The 18,748-nt window shown below is 41.7% G+C and overlaps 6 protein-coding genes across 10 annotated transcripts; all 6 read left to right on the forward strand.

The window, feature by feature from the left end:
- The first annotated feature begins 1,073 nt into the window (after positions 1-1,073).
- Positions 1,074-6,408, forward strand: si:dkey-57a22.11 (uncharacterized protein LOC569865 homolog). Its single transcript, XM_041057414.1, has 9 exons — positions 1,074-1,209; positions 1,913-2,032; positions 2,204-2,379; positions 2,550-2,624; positions 2,808-2,860; positions 2,963-3,114; positions 3,250-5,388; positions 5,620-5,731; positions 5,827-6,408. Exons 2-9 carry the CDS (start codon positions 1,948-1,950, stop codon positions 5,954-5,956), a joined length of 2,922 nt encoding a protein of 973 aa, XP_040913348.1. The 5' UTR covers positions 1,074-1,209; positions 1,913-1,947; the 3' UTR covers positions 5,957-6,408.
- Positions 6,409-6,562: 154 nt separating this feature from the next.
- Positions 6,563-9,974, forward strand: LOC121194553 (uncharacterized protein C2orf80-like). Of its 2 annotated transcripts, XM_041057488.1 has the most exons (8): positions 6,563-6,602; positions 6,691-6,755; positions 6,861-6,942; positions 7,061-7,143; positions 7,297-7,387; positions 7,795-7,872; positions 8,052-8,328; positions 8,536-9,974. In XM_041057488.1, the coding sequence occupies exons 2-7, from the start codon at positions 6,700-6,702 to the stop codon at positions 8,238-8,240; spliced, it is 579 nt and encodes a 192-aa protein (XP_040913422.1). In that variant the 5' UTR covers positions 6,563-6,602; positions 6,691-6,699; the 3' UTR covers positions 8,241-8,328; positions 8,536-9,974. The 2 variants fall into 2 exon arrangements, with proteins under 2 accessions (XP_040913422.1, XP_040913423.1); XM_041057489.1 differs by lacking the exons at positions 8,052-8,328; positions 8,536-9,974 and having other exon boundaries at positions 7,800-7,924.
- LOC121194509 (gamma-crystallin M2-like) lies at positions 9,544-11,078 on the forward strand. The gene is made up of 3 exons (XM_041057430.1): positions 9,544-9,623; positions 9,951-10,206; positions 10,673-11,078. The coding sequence occupies exons 1-3, from the start codon at positions 9,544-9,546 to the stop codon at positions 10,946-10,948; spliced, it is 612 nt and encodes a 203-aa protein (XP_040913364.1). The 3' UTR covers positions 10,949-11,078.
- A 572-nt stretch (positions 11,079-11,650) lies between these two features.
- LOC121194273 (gamma-crystallin M3-like) lies at positions 11,651-13,134 on the forward strand. Its single transcript, XM_041057044.1, has 3 exons — positions 11,651-11,677; positions 11,927-12,169; positions 12,862-13,134. Exons 1-3 carry the CDS (start codon positions 11,651-11,653, stop codon positions 13,132-13,134), a joined length of 543 nt encoding a protein of 180 aa, XP_040912978.1.
- Positions 13,135-14,538: 1,404 nt separating this feature from the next.
- LOC121194718 (gamma-crystallin S-1-like) lies at positions 14,539-16,586 on the forward strand. 4 transcript variants are annotated; one of them, XM_041057717.1, is made up of 3 exons: positions 14,539-14,568; positions 14,938-15,180; positions 16,314-16,586. In XM_041057717.1, exons 1-3 carry the CDS (start codon positions 14,551-14,553, stop codon positions 16,584-16,586), a joined length of 534 nt encoding a protein of 177 aa, XP_040913651.1. In that variant the 5' UTR covers positions 14,539-14,550. The 4 variants fall into 4 exon arrangements, with proteins under 4 accessions (XP_040913651.1, XP_040913648.1, XP_040913649.1 ...); XM_041057714.1 differs by lacking the exon at positions 14,539-14,568 and adding an exon at positions 14,583-14,603; XM_041057715.1 differs by lacking the exon at positions 14,539-14,568 and adding an exon at positions 14,583-14,591.
- A 524-nt stretch (positions 16,587-17,110) lies between these two features.
- LOC121194519 (gamma-crystallin S-1-like) lies at positions 17,111-18,372 on the forward strand. Its single transcript, XM_041057440.1, has 4 exons — positions 17,111-17,131; positions 17,403-17,429; positions 17,637-17,879; positions 18,097-18,372. The coding sequence occupies exons 1-4, from the start codon at positions 17,111-17,113 to the stop codon at positions 18,370-18,372; spliced, it is 567 nt and encodes a 188-aa protein (XP_040913374.1).
- The last annotated feature ends 376 nt before the right edge of the window (positions 18,373-18,748 follow it).

The raw sequence follows: 18,748 nt of genomic DNA on the forward strand, positions 1-18,748 counted from the left end.
TGGATCAAAAAGAGAGAAAACATTCACTCTGCGCTCTCGTTAATGTTTCTTTTGATTTTCCCCTTAGCTGCTGAACCAGAAACTAACTTCAGAGTCGTTGGTTGTCAGCCAGAGCTGGCTGCTAGGTTAGCTAATTTAATTACACTTTGAATCGTTGAACTTATAAGTCAGCGTATTTCCCATATACAGCATTTACAGTCCAATTAATGCAAATAATTGTTTTATTAGCAGCGACTACTTGAAACACAAAATGAGTCAATTAATATTGGCTAGCTAACCTTAGCCGACTAGCTTAACGATATAGTACAGCTGTATTTACCCAAGCTAGCTAACGGTAGCCCCAGATGCTAACTACCTGACCGGCGGCAACAACCTTATTTCAGGAACAGCTGACACATTAAATTTGTCCGATCTGTCATGACAGCAAAAAATGCGAATTACCCCTTCACTCTATGAATTGGACATCACTGTAAGTAGCGATCCGACTTTGAAGACATTTATAACACACATGAAAACAGCCGACTCCCAAACACAGCCAGCCCCGACGAATCGAGACCTGCGCTGAGTCAACCTGTTGTGATCAAGAGAATGGGCAGCAGAGCTCAGAAACATCGATTGAACCGGTTTATTATCATAGCGGAACGCCAACCTGGTTCTGTTTACCTGCCATTTAAAAACATGTATGGTTTCAAAACAAACGACTGTACATTATACTGTAGACAAGCCTATTATGGTGCAATAGAGGGCGTTTTGTTCTTACTCATAAGGGACATTATGTAACCTTCACCATCAGACCGTCCAGTTATGATGATTGTAGTGCCACTGAGATATACTGCCTCAGCACTGTTATCATAATTAGTATAAGTATTAGTACAAGTATTATATATTATATATGTATAAATATTAGTATAAAGAAGTCCAAAGTTGTGCTTATGTCCGTTTGAGTTTGAGGGGGCGGGCTTGAGGTAGAGTCTACCTGATGAGACAAACTCAGGGGAATAATGCACAGATTTTTGACCCGCCCCCACGCACATGCGCAGACGCACGGCGCACTTTTTGTCTATATTTAAAGTGGAGGATGAGAGAGTTGCAAGTGTTAGGAATGGTTAGAAACGTCGTAATGAGTTTTATTTGATCGACCCACGGTCATTATCAAGGAAATTTACTGCCGAGAGGCAAAGTTCTATCGCTGGTTAACGTTAAATAACGGTAAGTTTTGTCTGAATTTCGAGGGTAACGTGCGAGCGGTGGCTACAACGCCAGTTAGCAGCGGGCTAGTCACGTACTTTTAGTAATGCTAACTGACGGTTAACTGACGACAAAACCAACAAATCAGTTAGAATTCCCGGTTTGTCAGCATAAATTAATTACCCACACTGGCTCGGTAGGTGTGTTTATTTTGCTGATAGATAAACTGTCCGAACTGAATTGCTTTGCTTTGGCGTAAAATGTCAGAAAATAGTGAAAATGGCCCTCTATAATTTCCCAAAGCCAAAGATTATGTTTTCAGTTTGATTTTCTGTGATACAAAACCCAACAAAATTCAGTTTACAATCAGATATGAGAAAGAAAAGCATCAAATCATCATATCTGACAGACTTTAACCAGCAAATGTTTGGGTTTTTTGCTGGAAAAATTACTAAATCGACTGTCAGTAGTTCCAGGTTAATTCTCTCAGTCGACTAATTGCTGTAGATCTGACTGACACTAGCACTATTATTCAAAACAGTAGTATTGATACTGTGTGGATTGATTTGCCCTAATTAACATTAGTAACATGCATTTTGCGGATAATCTTGCTCATTAATGGTAATGTGAGACTGGGCCCAATCATACAGACCATCAAAAACTTCGGCCGACTTACAGTACAAAAGCTAACATCTTTGTTTTTTGTTGTTTTTTTTTCCCTCAGCTTATTGATTTCTATATCCTCGTGTTAATCTTGTCATGTCCACTGTGAAGACAATGGCATCTTCAAAAGCTTCCAAGCAGACTTCAGCTGCAGCATCAAAGATCAAAAATAAGATCCTCAGTGAGTCCATTATTCATTTCAACACATTTACAAACCAGTATTTCTGTGCCTTATGTTGTACAACTACTGTTATACTGTATGGCTGTCAGACATCTGCTGAAGGAAAACGCAATGCTAAATTATTCTCCTAACAAGAATTAATGTTGTAATGGGTTTTCTTGACCACACCAGACACCTCCTCCTTCTTCAAGGTGTCTTTGAAGACCAACAACAAGGCCTTAGCTCTTGCTTTGGAGGCTCAGAAGGAGAGGAGCAGGCAGCTGGAGAGGGAGGTTGTGTGCCTACAGAAACAAGTGGAGACTCTTTTCTTCGAGCTGGCCACCAGGAAATACAAGGAGAGGAAAGTGGTGAGTTTGTTGTTCACTTAAAGTAGTTTACATAAAAAGCTTGTTGGGCAGAAGGCAATTGTATCTGACCATACAGGTATTTGTTATAATGCACAGACTATCTCAGAAATGTTCTTTTTGATTTGATGATCGATTTATTGGCTGCAGTTCATCTTCTTTTCCTATCCCAGCTCCTCATCTTGAAAAACCTCCACAGAAACACACTGCTGCACTTTGACATGGTGGCTGAGCTATTCCCCAACAGCGTAAGGATTCCTCTGAATAAGTGTTAACAATTTCTGTCTTGATTGGGAAGTTTGAGTTGTCTGTGATGCGTGGGTTGAATGAGAACAGGATATCTCCAGGGGGATGATGGTCAATTTCACAATGTTTTCATGGCCTCAAGAGAAAAACATTTATTCCTTTATTCCTTTATCCCTCTATCTCAGGATAGCAAGGCCTTATTTGGTAACATCACTGAAGAAAATCCTGCAGTGGAAAGGTGAGCACATACTGTATCCAAATTTAAATGTACCATCAACTAGCCATTTTTTGATTTAGGAATCTCTGTCGTGCTTTTTTCCCTTATCTTCTCCCGTTTCAGTCTTGTAGATCAGTTACCTTCTCGGCCAGAAACATCAAGGGATTTGTTGTTTCCCAGCAAAAACATAACAGCAGACCTGCCTGAAAGAAACATGGATGAGAACATCTTCTGTATCCAGAGTGGACCCAGCAAGTCCCCTGATACTTCCAGTGGTAAGGAGAGATACAAGTTTTGAATGTTTATTGTTGATCATCATCAAATATTTTACTTTTATCTACACTTTCATACTGAGGGAGTTTTCATTGAAAGTAGTAATTTGTGTATTTCCCACAACTGTTTTGTCACAGATGGTACAGATGTTGAGAAAAGCCAGCATATACATGCTCCTCCTCCTCAGGCAGAAACAACCCGTCCATCCAGCAGCCTAACAGAAGAAGTGGAGAGGATGTCAGTGATGTTCTCTCAGTCGGGGTTTGACATGAGGTCGGACTCCTGTCCTCACAGCCGCCAAAGCTCGTCACTTCTCAGCACATGTGAAAACTCCAAACCATCTTCCACTGATAATGTGAATCCTCCCTGTGGCTCAGTGATGGAAACAGACCCAGAACATAGTAACACGCAAGAGAAAACTGTGATTCTGAACACAACAATGGAGATGACACAAAGTAATGCTACTGAGATAGTCACTGTGGAAACCGAGGCCAAAAAAGTAGGCCGATCCAGAAAGATGAAAGGCAAGAAGAACAAGGAAGAAGTCTGTGCATCGAGTGTGGCTGAAAATCCACAAGTGAAGAACACTTCAGATTCTGGGATGAGTGAGGTTCAGACTGCTCCCTCTGACGCTTTGTTACAGACGGATGACCACGCACTCGAGGATATTAGAGACCTAGAAATTACAAACTGTCAGTCACCTAAAAAACACACTGGGAATGTTATTACCTCGCGCATTCCCAAACTAAGCAAGCCTGAAGCTGGCAACTGTCAGAAAATGGCAAAGGACAAATTCATAACACCACACCAAACCAAGTCAACCGAGTCGTGTGACACTGTCTCACCAGATCGTGACGATTATTTCAGGAATCCTGAAAATAAATTCTCCAAAGCCAGGTTTGGTGTAAAATTACCACTTGAGAAAGACACTGGAGAGGAAGACGTGTCCAAAATCACATGCAGGAGGTCCAGGAACAAAGGCAGGAGGGTGTCTTCAGTCACCAGGAAAACTTTATTCTCTTTGCCATTGCCATCTCCTGAAAGCGAGAGCAGTCGGTCCAAATTGGAACTGCTCCACAATGAAGTGGACGAGGAGATTAAGGGAAAACATGAAGCGAGCAATGGTGAAGAACAACCTGAAGAGTTCCTGTTTTGTACCAGTGAGTTCACACGTCCAGAGTCAGAGCATGTGGGACATTTTTCCCTGCGTGCCGATAAACCACAGAGCAAAATTAAGACCACAACAAGTTCTGGGGAAAGTCACAAGTCAAGATGCAGAGGGACATTTGTGGTCTCTGTGATGAGGGATTGCACCTCACTGAACAGTGCGTCACCAGAAGCAGAGCAGGATTTATGGCCTTCTACAGGATCCTTCCACCGTGATGCAGAAGAACCATCAACAGTCATGGATGCAGATGTCGTTCAGAGACATTCAGCATCAGATCCACACAGGGACAGTGATGGAGTCTTTGTCGAGGAAACGCAGAACTCCTGTAAGCGTCCATGGGTGTCCACTCAGGATTCAGACAGCTTTCAAGAGGACTTGAGCAGCAACGACAACCACAAAGTCCTGCTGCTGGACCAAGACTCTGCAGGTACAGAGTTTCAGAAACCTAAAAAAGCCAGGAGAGAAGAAACAGGGCGATCCAGCAGGAAGAAACCCAAGCAGAGTAAGGAGTGTGATGATCTTTTACATGACAAGAAAAAGAAGAAGAGTAGCAACAAAGGATTTAAGTCTAAGAATGAATCAAGTTATCTTCAGGGAGCCAGTGATGCCTCACCTCTCTGTGGCACTAATGTTCCTGAGAGAAGTAAGGAACAGTTACAGGATTTACAAGACGCTCGCTCACATTCTTACACCAATGAAAATGATGAGTATTTCTATGATTTAAAACCCACTAAGTCCAAGTCCAGTATGGATTTGAAACCAAAAGACCGTAGAACAAAATCCAAGCTGCATACACCCACTGAAACGAGAAATCCAAGGGAGACATTTGTTGTCTATAGGCGGAAAACTCAAGACAGTGTTTCACTAAGCACCACGAGGACATCTAATGTGTCAGACGCCTACAGTCACTCTGTGTACACCAGTGATGAGGCAGTTCATCAGAATCTGGGAGACCTGCTGACAGACGAGATGCCACCGTGGCTGGCCATGGACGTTAGCACCGCCAACACTGAGGTGGACTCTTTACTGGCTACACCAAACAGGGAGACTTTGGGCAGGTCGGCAGTGATTGAGGAGTCTACTGCTGTCACGGTCGAGGCCTCTCCAGGTGTGGTATCCTTTGTTTTTGGAATAAATTCATAAATCTATGTGTGTTCAGATTAATTAAAGCTTTGGCGTTTTGCCAAAGTAAGTAAAAAGTAAAAATGCTGGTTCCAGCTTCCCAAAATGAATGTTTTCTGATAATTTGGGTAAACTGACGCTGGAGTGTTGACATGGCTGATTTTATTTCTATTTCTTGTAAAGAAATGTTGGTTTCCTGGTTTATTGTGTGTTGCAGGAGGAGTCTTAACATCACTGACCAACACCATTACAACCCCAGGCAGTGAAAACAGAGGCCGAACCAGGAGACGAAATGGTGTCGTCAGTTATAAGGAGCCGTCCCTCAACAGGTGAAGACTTTGTCTCTGAACTGTGGACACAGCCATGTGTTGATTGTACTAGAAAACAGCATTGAATGATTTTGTTGTGTTTGTTTTTTAAACAGCAAAATACGACGTGGAGATAAATTCACTGACAGCATGTTTCTGAGCTCTCCAGTGTTTAAGGAAAAGAAGAAGAGGAAGAAGACGTCTGCAGCCAAGCCGCAGCTGGAAAGAACCGTTTCGATGAACTGATTTTTTTTTTTTTTTTTTTAATTTGATTTGGTTTATTTTAGTGGTTGGCATTCTTTAAAGTTTAATAAAGAGTCTTTTAAATCAGCTGAACAGGTGCTGATCTGTATATTCTAACTCCACTCGTTATCCAGTGGTATCCGGTTGGTGACGGTCAGAGAGATCGACAGGAGGTTGGTCATAAATGATTCAGCCTGGGCTGTTCACCTGAGAAGTCTGATCCACATCACTGTAAAAGGCTTGTGTTCCCTGAAAGGTCACCAGATTCAGTGTTACACGCCTGCAGCCAACCATGTTTAGGACTTTGTATCACCATGTGAACTGAAGCATTGTGGGCGCCTGCTTTTGTTGTACAGCTTCAGTGTGAGGTCGTACAGGACTGTGTGGTGAGTACAGATGGTTGTTTTAAATGTGCCACTGTTTTCTGTTTGTTGTTTTCCCATTAAAATGTATTATCACACGGAACAGATGGGTTTGGTTTCGGATTTGTTACGCTCACCTGTTTCTCTGCTGGTTATGGAGCGTGTCTTTTTAAGAAGGACTAGATTTACTGGATAGTTATCTCATTGTATTTGTTGCTTGCTCTGTGTGTGGTCCCAACAAGGTGTCAGGTTCATTTCCTGGCTACACAGCAGTGCATCCCCAGCAGGTAATTAACCCCTTTCTCTTAGGTTAACAGTGTTATGCAAGCCAGCCTTCACTGAAAATGTTTACATCTTTTCCTGTTGTCTTTGCAGGAGTCTTACATGTTCATTCAGAAAATGGGGGCGAGGCAGCTGAAAAGAGATGTTGAGGCCCTCATGTGAGTGGACGTTTGAAAGTCCAGAGATTGTTGAAAAGCACACCATGAATCATATTTTAAAACAGGAACTGATCCACGTTTTTTTTTCCCCCCCAATTCAAACAGTGGTGATTACATCGGGCAGAGGCTCAGAGAAAATTCATTTGATCCGAAGGGGAAGGGGGCGTCCACAGTGCTGGATGACCTGGTATGCTGGCCCTCATCTGAGGCAGAGCTGGTCGTTGTGACTCCAGGTTAAAGTAAAAACCTCAGCTTTTGTATTTTTGTACTTTATCTGCTGATGTATGTATTTTATTTGTGTCCAGGCTCATTACGATCTTGCAATCAGCGTTGCCCTTTGGTGGTTGGACAAGGAAGAAGGAAGGGATGTGCTGGACAGCGACATCATGTAAACTGCTTTTGTTTTTAAGTTTAGACTGAAGCCTAAAAAACTGAAGTTTTAGTTGTTTTAAACTTTATCTGTTCCAAAACAGCAGCTGGAGGATGCATCTTTGCAGCCAAGCAGCTTTCAAACTGCTCAAAGTATTTCTCTGTCCCACAGTGGATCAACGTGCAGCTTAGGAAGTGCCCAGTACCCTAATCGCTTAGAGCGGGAGGCTATGATCCTGTCATCCTTCGCTGGGATTATTATGGTGAGTGACATTTTTACATGAATGCAGATTTTATTAAATCTTGACGTCTCCCAGTAAATTTAAAAACCTTAAAATTAGAAAAAGGGTACATGGGTACAGGCTTGGGTGGTGCATGCATACATTTTGAGATATAAATGCTGTATGTGTGCATCTCAGTTGAGTTTAAATTTGAGAAAATGACAAAACTGTGTCTGTGAAAATAAATAGAAGTAGAGGACATTGACAGAATTAGAGAATACAGGCTTAAAAATAGGGCAGCTCCATGTCTCATATCTGAGAACCTTTGGATAGATCCTCTAATCAAACTGTTCAAATAACTTTGAGCTGTGTCTCCTTTCCTGTCTCCGGAGACTGTGTTTAATGGTTAGACTGCTGGTTTTTAACCTTTGCACATGTCCCTGCTTCAGAACAGCCTGCCGGTGGAGGAAATCTTGGCTCTGTACAGGTGTAAGCCAGCAGCTTCGTACCCCAACCAGCAATCCAAGGTACAACCAGTGTCCTGGCTAGTGTTTCACACTCCTGTTCATAAGAAGCAGATACATTAGATCCATGATGCATCTCATTATTTTCTGAACAGCTGGGGAGGTGGCTGCCATGCATTTTTTTCATATAATTATTTTGGTAATATGGAAAAGTTAATTCCACATTTTGCTTCTAACCCCAGGGCGTAATTGTGTATCCCTTCCCTCTGTCCTACCATCCGTTTGCTATGCTCGGCTCTTACAAGGCTGCACACCACTCCAAGAAGCACAGTAAGTGCATATACATATTAGACACAGTTATCTGGAGTGAACTAATACAGTGCCATCTCACAACTTCTTATAGATCAAAGGCTGAAAAGATGGCTGTCTGAGAGGGCGAAGGCGAGCGCTCCACCTGGACGAGTTTCAGTGCAGTCTTCATCATCATCCTCCTCCTCCTCGTCTCAGTCCTTCCTCAGTGTGAGTTTCCACAACTTTGCTTTTTTTCTGTCATTATTTTTAACCCAGAATATTTAAGAGCAAAAGGAAAGTGATGGAAAAACGGAGCTATTTTAACGTTTCTTGTACTCAGGGTCACATATTTTTGACAGGCCTCTGCTGCCACCCAGTGGATGTGAACAGACATTGTCTTCATCTAACGCCTCCTCTTTTGTGTTTGACCCTCAGGACAGCAGCGATGGTCATGAGGGAAGAGCTTAGCTCTATGAGGGTTCAAAGGAGTCTCTGCAGGTCTGAAGTCGCTCAGCAGCTCCTCCTGCAGTTAGTCTCTGTCCTCTTCTTGGACTTTATATCTACACCTTTGAGAAAAAATGCACTTGCCTTCTTCATTTTCACACTTCCTCTGTCTTTACCTTTGCTGTTTGCTTTATGCTGTCACACTGACAAACTGTGATTAGAATTTTTAGCTTTTGGAGGCAGTTGATAAAGATGAATGTTGAACACCTGCGACAGTGACATCGAAATAATGCTGATTGTGGCTGATAATCTGTTTTACAGACAACTGATGATAATGATGCATTTCATGGTATCACTGACATGCTGCATTATTTCCCTGTTATTAATACATATATATTTACATTTTCTGTTTTGTAAGATTTTCAGTTACCACTCTTTCAAATTCACCAAATAGTTAAAGGCTATGTTGTTTTGTGATGACCTCTGACATTCTGCATGGAAACTTTAATCCACCTGATGATGGATTAGTGGATAAAATGTGTCTCTGATGTCCATATCAATAAAGAGGGCACAGCGGGGCAGTAATTTGCCTGGTAGGACTTTTGCGTTGATGAATCAGGGATTTTTGTTCTATGCCCAGGATCAAGACTTTTGGCAGTCATGCCAGCATTTCAAATCCCTGCTCATTGAAAAAACAGCTAAAGTGGGATCTTCTAACCCTTTGATTGAGGTTTATATAGCGGGCCTCTGGTCCTGCTTTGTGAGACCACCATTTTCCGTAGGTGACTGGCTCCAGCACTCTTTGCAGGATGAGTAGTAAGGTAAGAGAGTGTGATGTTCCATGTTATCTGACCGCGATGGTCTGCATAAACCTGGCCATGAATGTGGGTAAAAGCTCTAATTTAAACAAAAACTCTAAAATGTTCAGATCTCTGTGGAAAAGACAACAGTTTTATAAAGTTGCTGTAGCAGTAATCAAACTACTGACATCATGACAAGATGATGCACACCCAGAGAAACTGGGCCAACTTTGCTATAAACTGGTTAAAATGTAAGAGGAAGGCTGCCATAAGGACCAGGTAAGACTGGTAGTAACTCGCCCATAGTTAAAAGTATTTGACACAGTTTTACCAGGTTTTCATTAAAGAAAATCAACACGTAGGAAGAAACAAAAAACAATACAGCTGTTCTTTAGGTTTGTAATTTACATAATTTCAAGTTAATCCTGCACAAACATGATTAGTTCTGCAGCAGCTACACTGTATATCCAGACCGTATTTAAGCATAATATTACCCAAGCATAGCTTAATGTAAATATAAGGTACTATGTATTTGTCAGTACTTGATGAACATGTTATTTTGCACTGTGACAAACTGAACTATGACTTTCTCTAAATCTGTCTTCTCTCCTGGACCCAGATCATATTTTATGAGGACCGAAACTTCCAGGGCCGCTCCTATGAGTGCGACACCGACTGCCCTGACATGCACCCTCACTTCAGCCGCTGCAACTCCATCAAGGTGGAGAGCGGCTGCTGGGTGCTGTACGAGAAACCCAACTACACCGGCTACCAGTATGTCCTGACCAGGGGGGAGTATCCAGACTACCAGCGCTGGATGGGCTACAACGACACCATCCGCTCCTGCCGTACTTTCTCCTATGTGAGTAAATATTTTGGTTCTTTTATTTCTTGCTCTTGTTAAGTATGTGGACTTGTTAGAGGGTGAAGAAGGTGTTGTTTGTGCCATATGCCAAATATATGCTTTGCTCTGTCTTCTGTATTTTTGTTTGTGTACAAGGCAAAGAATAATAAACTGTTACAAGGGGTTTCACTTACCCCCACAATTTCCTAAACTAGATGGATATAACTTAAGATAATGGATTTTTTCCACGTCATTTATGGAGGAACAATAACATTCTTTTAATTTCCTTTTCAAAAACTGGAAAAATATGATTTATGGTCAGGTTTTGCCTGAAATTCCACATCTAAATGTTAATCCTACGCAAAATAATGAAGGTAATCATTCATAGACTCAGGACAAAATAAGGCAACACCACAGACACCTACAGAGGGCAGCAGAGGAGGTGCCCCTCTCCCTGATGCTGTCCATTTTTCTATTTGACCAGACCAGCGAGGGCCCCTACCGTATCCGCATCTACGAGAGGCCCAACTTCCAGGGTCAGATGATGGAGTTCAGTGAGGACTGCGAGTCAGTGCAGGATCATTTCCGCAGCCGTGACATCTATTCCTGCAACGTCATGGATGGCTACTGGACCCTGTACGAGCACCCCAACTACCGTGGCCGGCAGTACTTCATGAGGCCCGGAGAGTACCGCAAGTTCAGTGACTGGGGGGCCACCTGCGCCACCACTGGGTCCTTCCGCAGAATCCTAGAGTTTTAATCTGGAATTTTACTTAATTTTGTTTGATTTTATTTACATTTCAGTTTCACTCCCCTATCCTCCTCTGAAAGTCATCTATTTGTGGAAACTGGTAATGTTGATAAAACTGTGGGATAATGTGCGAAAGAGATCGACCTGGCATATCAATATGATACTGTTTTAAATAACTAAATAAATCATTTAATGTAAACTATTTTCTCTGCGCTTGTGAATAAATATTTTGGTACTGACTGATTTAACTCACTGGCTCATAAAAAGGCCAATTTTAACATCAACATAATTGTTGTTATCTTATTATTTTCTTTAAAACATGCTTGACAGTTGTTCCCACTGTTTTCATCTGGTCGTTCATTTAGTACTTGTCCTTAACTTCATTCATTTTTAAAGAAGAGGTTCTTGTGAATGAGATTCACACTGTAGGACATTCAAAATAGTGATGATGGGGTCACAATGCACTACATCAGTTACAGGGCAGAATATACTGAGAAACCATTGTTTATCGCTATTTATTCACATATATATCTGAATCTATCCGCCCATGTTAACAAAGTATTTTCAGTTTCTTATACACTGTATGAATGCACTGAATTTAATACAAACACAAGACGGTAAAAGATCTCAGCAGTGATTGTTCCAGCGCCTTGTTCCGTGCTGTGGCTCTTGCTGGAAGCGGCACACAGTCTGTTAACCCCAGCACAGGACATGACAAACAGGAGTAGGAAGACTCCTGTAGAGTCTCTGCTGACACCAGGCCTCATTTGAATAACAACACACATGGCTGTACCTGCTCCCACAGGGTAATCTATATAAAGATGAACCTTAGCTTTGGTGATCAAAAACAGAGGGAGCAGTTTGACCAACAGCAGAATCCATAATGGGGAAGGTTTGTATCCCATTTTGTATTGTTTGTTTTTGTGGATCATTGTGTTTAAAGAAGTGTAAAAACTGAGCCCAGGTTGTCTAATTCTGCTCCGTCAGATCATCTTCTACGAGGACAGGAACTTTGGAGGCCGTTACTATGAGTGCATGAGTGACTGCGCTGACCTTCACTCCATGTTTGACCACTGCCGCTCCATCCGGGTGGAGAGCGGCATGTTCATGATCTACGACCGCCCCGGCTTCACAGGAAACCAGTATTTCATGAGGAGGGGAGAGTACTCCGACTACATGGGCATGACCGGCATGAATGACTGTGTCAGGTCCTGTCGCATGATCCCTGTGGTAAGGCCCTCTGTATTCGATCCCAGTGGTACTGCACAAATATCATCATATTAGTGAACAGCATCCCTTGGTTATATTCCTTAAACTGCATGATCAACTGAATACACTGATCATGCTCCCTGACCTGCTCTTGCATTAATAACGAAGAGGTTTATGGTGACACTTTACCTTAAGTCCCCCTATTTACCATCTGTGAGCAGCATATAATCATTTAATTAGTGGTTTATGGTCCACTGTAATGTAGTTGTACCCAGATATTAGGACATTTTAGGTGTTTATTAATGTCCAGTATTTATCAGGAAGAAGACAACAGGTCTTTTCATGGGTGCCCACAGAAGGAGTTATACATTCAAATACATTAATAAATACTTATATCTGCTTACAACTACATTATAGTGTAGTTGTTAAACTAGGTGGGGTAGGTGGGGTTTGATACCTTTGTACAGAGCCAGACAACCTGTTTATCCCTGTTTCAAGTCTTTAAGCTAAGCTAAGCTAAGCTAAGCTAAATGGCTTCTCGTGGTAGCTTCATATTTTGCGTACAGACGTGTTTGGTGTCAATCTGCTCATCTAACTCTTGACTAAGCAAATAAGCGGTTGATTTGACGCATAAAGATCTCTGACATCAGATTTGTAGTTGACTTGTAAAAACCTTGTGACTTTTGACACTTTGACCTTCCTGCCCTCTTCAGCACACTGGCAGCTTCAGGATAACGCTGTACGAGCATTTCGACATGGAAGGTGAGATGATAGCGCTAACAGGCGACTGCCCCAACCTCATGGACCGTTTCCGAATGTCCAATTTCAACTCCTGCAACGTGATGGACGGCCACTGGCTGCTGTACGAGCAGCCCCACTACAGGGGACGCCACTACTACCTGAGGCCCGGCCTGTACAGGAGTTTCAGCGACTGGAGCGCCAACAGCTCCAGGATCAACTCCATCAGGCGTCTCATGGATCTCTAAAGACAGAAGAACGGTTCTAGTGAAATGTCTGCTCTTTGCCTTGTCTCACACGCTGAATAAAATGGCGTCAGCGCTCGAGTGTATTCAGTTTTGTTCTTGCTCTCTGCATTTGGAGGGCATGTTTTCCCCAGAGGATGTGATGGGGTCATGGCCTAACATCCTGACTCTCATCAGAGGACTGAATAAAATACTGCAAGCACTGACACTGACCACACCAAGGCTGAAGCGTTATCTATTGCAGACCCGAAGAAAAGTCCTTCTGCTTTTCTACTTTTCACTGACACATATACAATAAATGGCACAGCTCAAAGAGTAAAATGAATTTAAAACTGAACATCTTTCAGTTTAAGGTTTAAAGTTTGTTCAAGGTCCATTTAGTCACTGTTCTGGTGTGTTTGATCACATCACATGATCTTTACTTGCAGGTGGAAATTGGAATTGTGTTTCTAAAACCAAGAGTAAACTTTAAACCTCAGCTTTTCAGGCATCAGGAATGAAAAGTCCTTAAAGTGCTCAAAAAATTGGAAATTTGAATTTCTACATTTCCTTGACACTTGGGCAAACTCCACCTGTGGATGAAGACCATGGGATATGAGCAAAAGCACCTTAACAGTGACCATTTAGCCATCTTATGAGATTGTTTTCTCCTCCTTTTTAACATCAGGTAATGAAAGAACAAATACACAGAGTATTAAACAAATAAGTACAAAGATAACTTCACTTGAAAACAGAGATTTAAACATTCAAAGTCGTTTTTTAGTAGTGTGTAAATACTGTGTATGTGTGTTCATTTGAACAAAATCATACATCTCCACCAGAGGGCAGTGGTAGAGAGCTGAAATTAGTGATAACACAAGGTCGAACTAACATGCTGCTGACAAAAAAAACCAGGCACTCAACTACTCATCTGTACTCAGCTGTACTACACAGTAAAGCAAAGGGAGAGTTTCAGTTTAATAAGATCAAATCTTCAAACAGAATACAAAGGATTTATAAGGTAAAGTCACTGTTAAAGACATTATCAACAAAAATGTGGGTGAAGTAGTTTCTGCGCTACTAAACAACATATTACAGGACATGGCTGTAAAAACAGAAACATTATTCGCTCTAGAGACAGTAAATGTGGCATTAACTCAGTAAAGTTAAACTGAACTTTGGAAATTGTCGATTAATAAAAAGTTAAAGAGGTGAAAAATATACATACCAAGAACTGCAGTCCACTGCCACAACACAAGGCCAGCACCACACAACCTGCCAGCTCTCACCTGCACAAACATCACTCCTAAACATCTCTTCAGGACAACACGGCGGCACAAACGCCAAAGATTCCTGGCTATTACAATATGAATGACACATGCAGAGTCTGCATTTCACATTCACTATATATGTGACATGTGGGAGTCTTCAAAGAGCTGGATGGATCACACAGGGCAGGCAAACCGGCCAACATGGGGAAGGTAAATCTCACAGCTCCCAGCACACTCTCAGGGGATAACAGTACACTGCTCATGTTGATAGGTGGTGGGGAAAATGCTTTTATTGTGAAGTAAACAAAATGGAAACAGGCCTCCAGGTTTTTCTTTTGAATTCTTGAGCTTTATTGAGAGTCATTACAGGTTATTTCTTTAAATTAAAAGAAGAGAAAGTGGCCTGGATTGGCCCAGAGGAAAGGTCAACTACGGAGAAAAACATACTGTACTTCTTTGTAGTGAGAAGGTTTGATAGATAAAAGATAAATGGTAGATAAAGAATAACAACAAAAATCATTTTCTAAACAAAAAACATTATGATTTCCATGTCTAGATTATCTTCTATGAGGACAAGAACTTCTCTGGACGCCATCTTGAGTGCAGCAATGACTGTGCGGACTTGATGTGCCTCCTCAGCTGCTGCAACTCCATCAGGGTGGAGAATGGCTGCTTCATGATCTATGAGAAACCCAACTATACTGGCAACCAGTACTACCTGAGGAGGGGGGAGTATCCTGACTTCCACCACTGGATGGGTGTCAACGACTGCGTCAGCTCCTGTCGCATCATCCCCATGGTGAGCTACTGTTTCTGGGCAAAAGCCAAGACTTAAATATAAACCACAGTCAGGCAGATGCATTAGTTTGGTAATGCATTAAGAGAACATTTTCCTTTTACTAAATATTGGCTGTTGCATGTTATCATGTCTTGTTATTCCTTCCCTTCTCCAACCAGAACAATGGTCCTTACGATAATTGTTCATTTAATGCAAGATAAATTTGTTTCTTATTACAGTTTCTTATTACACAGTCATTTCACCTCCACACAGCCACTGACTGTGTTTCAGTTGGAGTTTGTGTGTTGGATGTTTTTTAAACGGCATTAAGAATAAAATAGTTTGGGGAAACACTGACAGTAGTTGTAGTTTTTGGCAGTAGGATTGTTAATGGTGGCTATTTCTAAATTGAGTCTAACGATTTAGCGTGTTAGCATGCTAACACTTGCAAATTAGCAGTAAATGCAAACTGATGTGAAATTCATTAGTTTTTTTGCAGTTGTAAAAAACAAACTAATGGATAAAGTAAAATTGATTACAGTTCATCCTGAGCGGATCATAGGTTCCATAGTTGTCAAGACATTTCACAAATGTCAACCTCATGGTGGTGCTAGAGGAAAAGTCAGGGGCTCACCAAAGTCATTAGGATTCATCCTCTGGAAACCATGAATGTCTATAACAATTTGCTGCTTTATTTTTTTATGGGCATTATCTATTTGATTTAATCCTTTATTTCATTGTATTTATACACTGTTGCCCATAAAGTTGGATTAAAATATATTTTACCTCTTCTCATGAAATGACTGTGACAATGTACAATTTACTCTTGATAACAAAACTGAAAAGTGAAAACAAAATTCCAACTTTATGGGCAACAGTGTATTTTAAAATGTTCTGTCCCCTCTCAATGTTTTTTTTCTTTTATCTAGTTTTCTTTTATTTTTCAAATCTTTTTTTCAAATTAGTTTTATTGTTGATTTTTTCACCATCTTTATTTCTGACGTGCATCAGTTTCAAAACAGTTTACTGTTTTCATTTGTACTGTCTTACCACCAGCTTGTTAGTTATCTGTAGAGCACTTTGACGTACGCTAAACTGAAGTTTGATTTATTGATCAGTTTATTGGATAATTTCACTCTCTCATTCCAAACCAGGAGCCTGGCTCATTCAACATGCGCCTGTATGAGCGAATCGAGTTCGGAGGCCAGATGATGGACCTGGTGGACGATTGTCCCAGCGTCATGGACCGCTTCCACATAAATGACATCTTCTCCTGCAACGTTACCAACGGCAACTGGCTCTTCTATGAGCACCCCAACTACCGGGGCCGGATGTACCTGATAAGGCCCGGAGAGTACAAGAGGTTCAGTGAGTGGGGCGGCAGGAGCGCCAGAGTTGGCTCCATCAGACGCATCATGGACTATTGATCTGTTTTGAAGGATCCCAGAGTAGCATGGGCGTTTTTGGAAAGGCATCATGCTCAGATAGGGGCCTACAAGACTACAAGAATGGTTGACTATTAAGATGGACTCAAAAAAGGGACTCATTGCAAAGCACTCACCACACACCAAGAGAACAAACAACAACAAACAAAAAATTTTGGACCTGTTCTTGATCAAACACTCACCATCGTAATAAAGCAATTGCAAAATGGAGTCTTCATAGTCTATTCAGTTGTGAGGAGGACCTCAGACATTTAAAAACACAGCATTGTTGAGTTGTGGATATTGTAACTGTTAAAACCTAAGATATAAGTAAGATTATACCTGATCTGTCATGAGAGTTATGTCCTTCATATGGAGCAATATTCCACGTCTTATTCTACCTCAGGAACTGTTGGCCCGTGTTCATTCCAGATTTTTAAAAAAATATTCTCTAAATATCTCTTAAGCTGATAGGTTGCGCAGATTATCATGTGTCGGTCCTGTTAAATATCAGTTTAATCTTGCTGATGCTGTGCAGTACACCCTCCGTCAGTCTATTGTACAGTGGCATTTTCGGGAGGAGATTGTGATGAACATGGAGGAAAGAACAATAACTCATCACACACCAAGAGTCATCTATACATAAACAGATTTTTCCCACCCACACCCCCCACCCCCACCCCTGATCCATCATCACTGTGAGGGATCTATTTGAATGACAATACTTTATGCTGTGCAATCACACAGCTGCCTTTTCTTTCTTTTTTTTTTATAAAGCACAGTGGCTTGGCTCAGGGACAGCATTGACCGGTAATACAGTCTGATGCCAACATAACCATGGGAAAGGTAAAGAAAATTGAATGTTATGATTGTACTCACACTTTCTACACACCTGTATTTTACTTAATAATTAATGAGATTTTATTTTTTAGGAGTTTTTTTGTTTCACTGCTCGTCTAGAGGTTCACAGCACTGTATTAAAAATGGAAACTATCTTTCTCTCTGTGTGCGTGTGTGTGTGTGTGTGTGTGTGTGTAACGATTGCTTTCACAGATCATATTTTACGAAGACATAAACTTCCAAGGGCGCTCTCACGAGTGCAGCAGTGACTGTGCCGACCTTCACTCCTACTTCAACAGATGTAACTCCATCAGGGTGGAGAGTGGCTGCTTCATGGTCTATGAGAGGCCCAACTACATGGGGAACCAGTACTACCTGAGGAGAGGGGAATACTCTGACAACCAGCGTATGATTGGCATCAACGAGTGTATCAGATCTTGCCGCATGATCCCCCAGGTAGGTCATAAAGACCTGGTTTGATTTTTTTTTTTTATGTAAACATAAATAATAAAGAAGTATAGCTTTTTTTTTTACACTGTTAAATTCTTTTTCTTTATATATTAAGAGTATCAGGGTAACATTTCTGACTCTTAAAAACAACAAAAAAAATTTCTGGACTCTGAGATATATTATTGTACTGGAGATAGTTACAGAGTTCTGTATCGTGTGCCAGTACCAAGGTTCCTACAGGATGAGGCTTTACGAACGCCTCGACTTGTCCGGCCAGATGCACGAGCTGGTGGACGACTGTCCAAATGTTCAAGACCACCTCAGCATGTCTGACTTCCACTCCTGTAATGTGATGGATGGCCACTGGCTGCTGTACGACCAACCTGACTACAAGGGCAGAGTATACTACCTGAGGCCCGGGGAGTACAGGAGATACAGCGACTGGGGAGGCGTCACCCCGAGAGTCGGTTCCCTCAGAAGAATCACCGACTTCAACTGAAGCCGAGCTTCGTTTAAATGCATCTTTCCTCTGTTCTGTTTTCCCAATAAACTTTAACTGCTTAACAAATCATCAGTGTTTCATTGTGTGTATGTGCCAGCTCTCAGCTGTGGTCAGTCCTTGGGTCACTGGAATTATAATTTTATAAAACGCCTCTAAGATTTGTGAGTGCAGCTGCAGTGTTTTCTTCTTTCAGTTACAGGATCTACTGTCCACTGTGGGCTAAAGAACGTATCTGCCATAGCTTCTGGTTAGCTTGTCCACGGTGGTTTATTCTCCTCCACGCTTAGACATACCACATCAAACAATGCCAGCGTTGCCCTCTCCCAGTTTGTGCTCTGATGGGATTAGCTGGTTTCTATGGTGGCGGAATTTA

This window comes from Toxotes jaculatrix, chromosome 15 (assembly GCF_017976425.1).
Source record: "Toxotes jaculatrix isolate fToxJac2 chromosome 15, fToxJac2.pri, whole genome shotgun sequence".
NCBI lineage: Eukaryota > Metazoa > Chordata > Actinopteri > Toxotidae > Toxotes > Toxotes jaculatrix.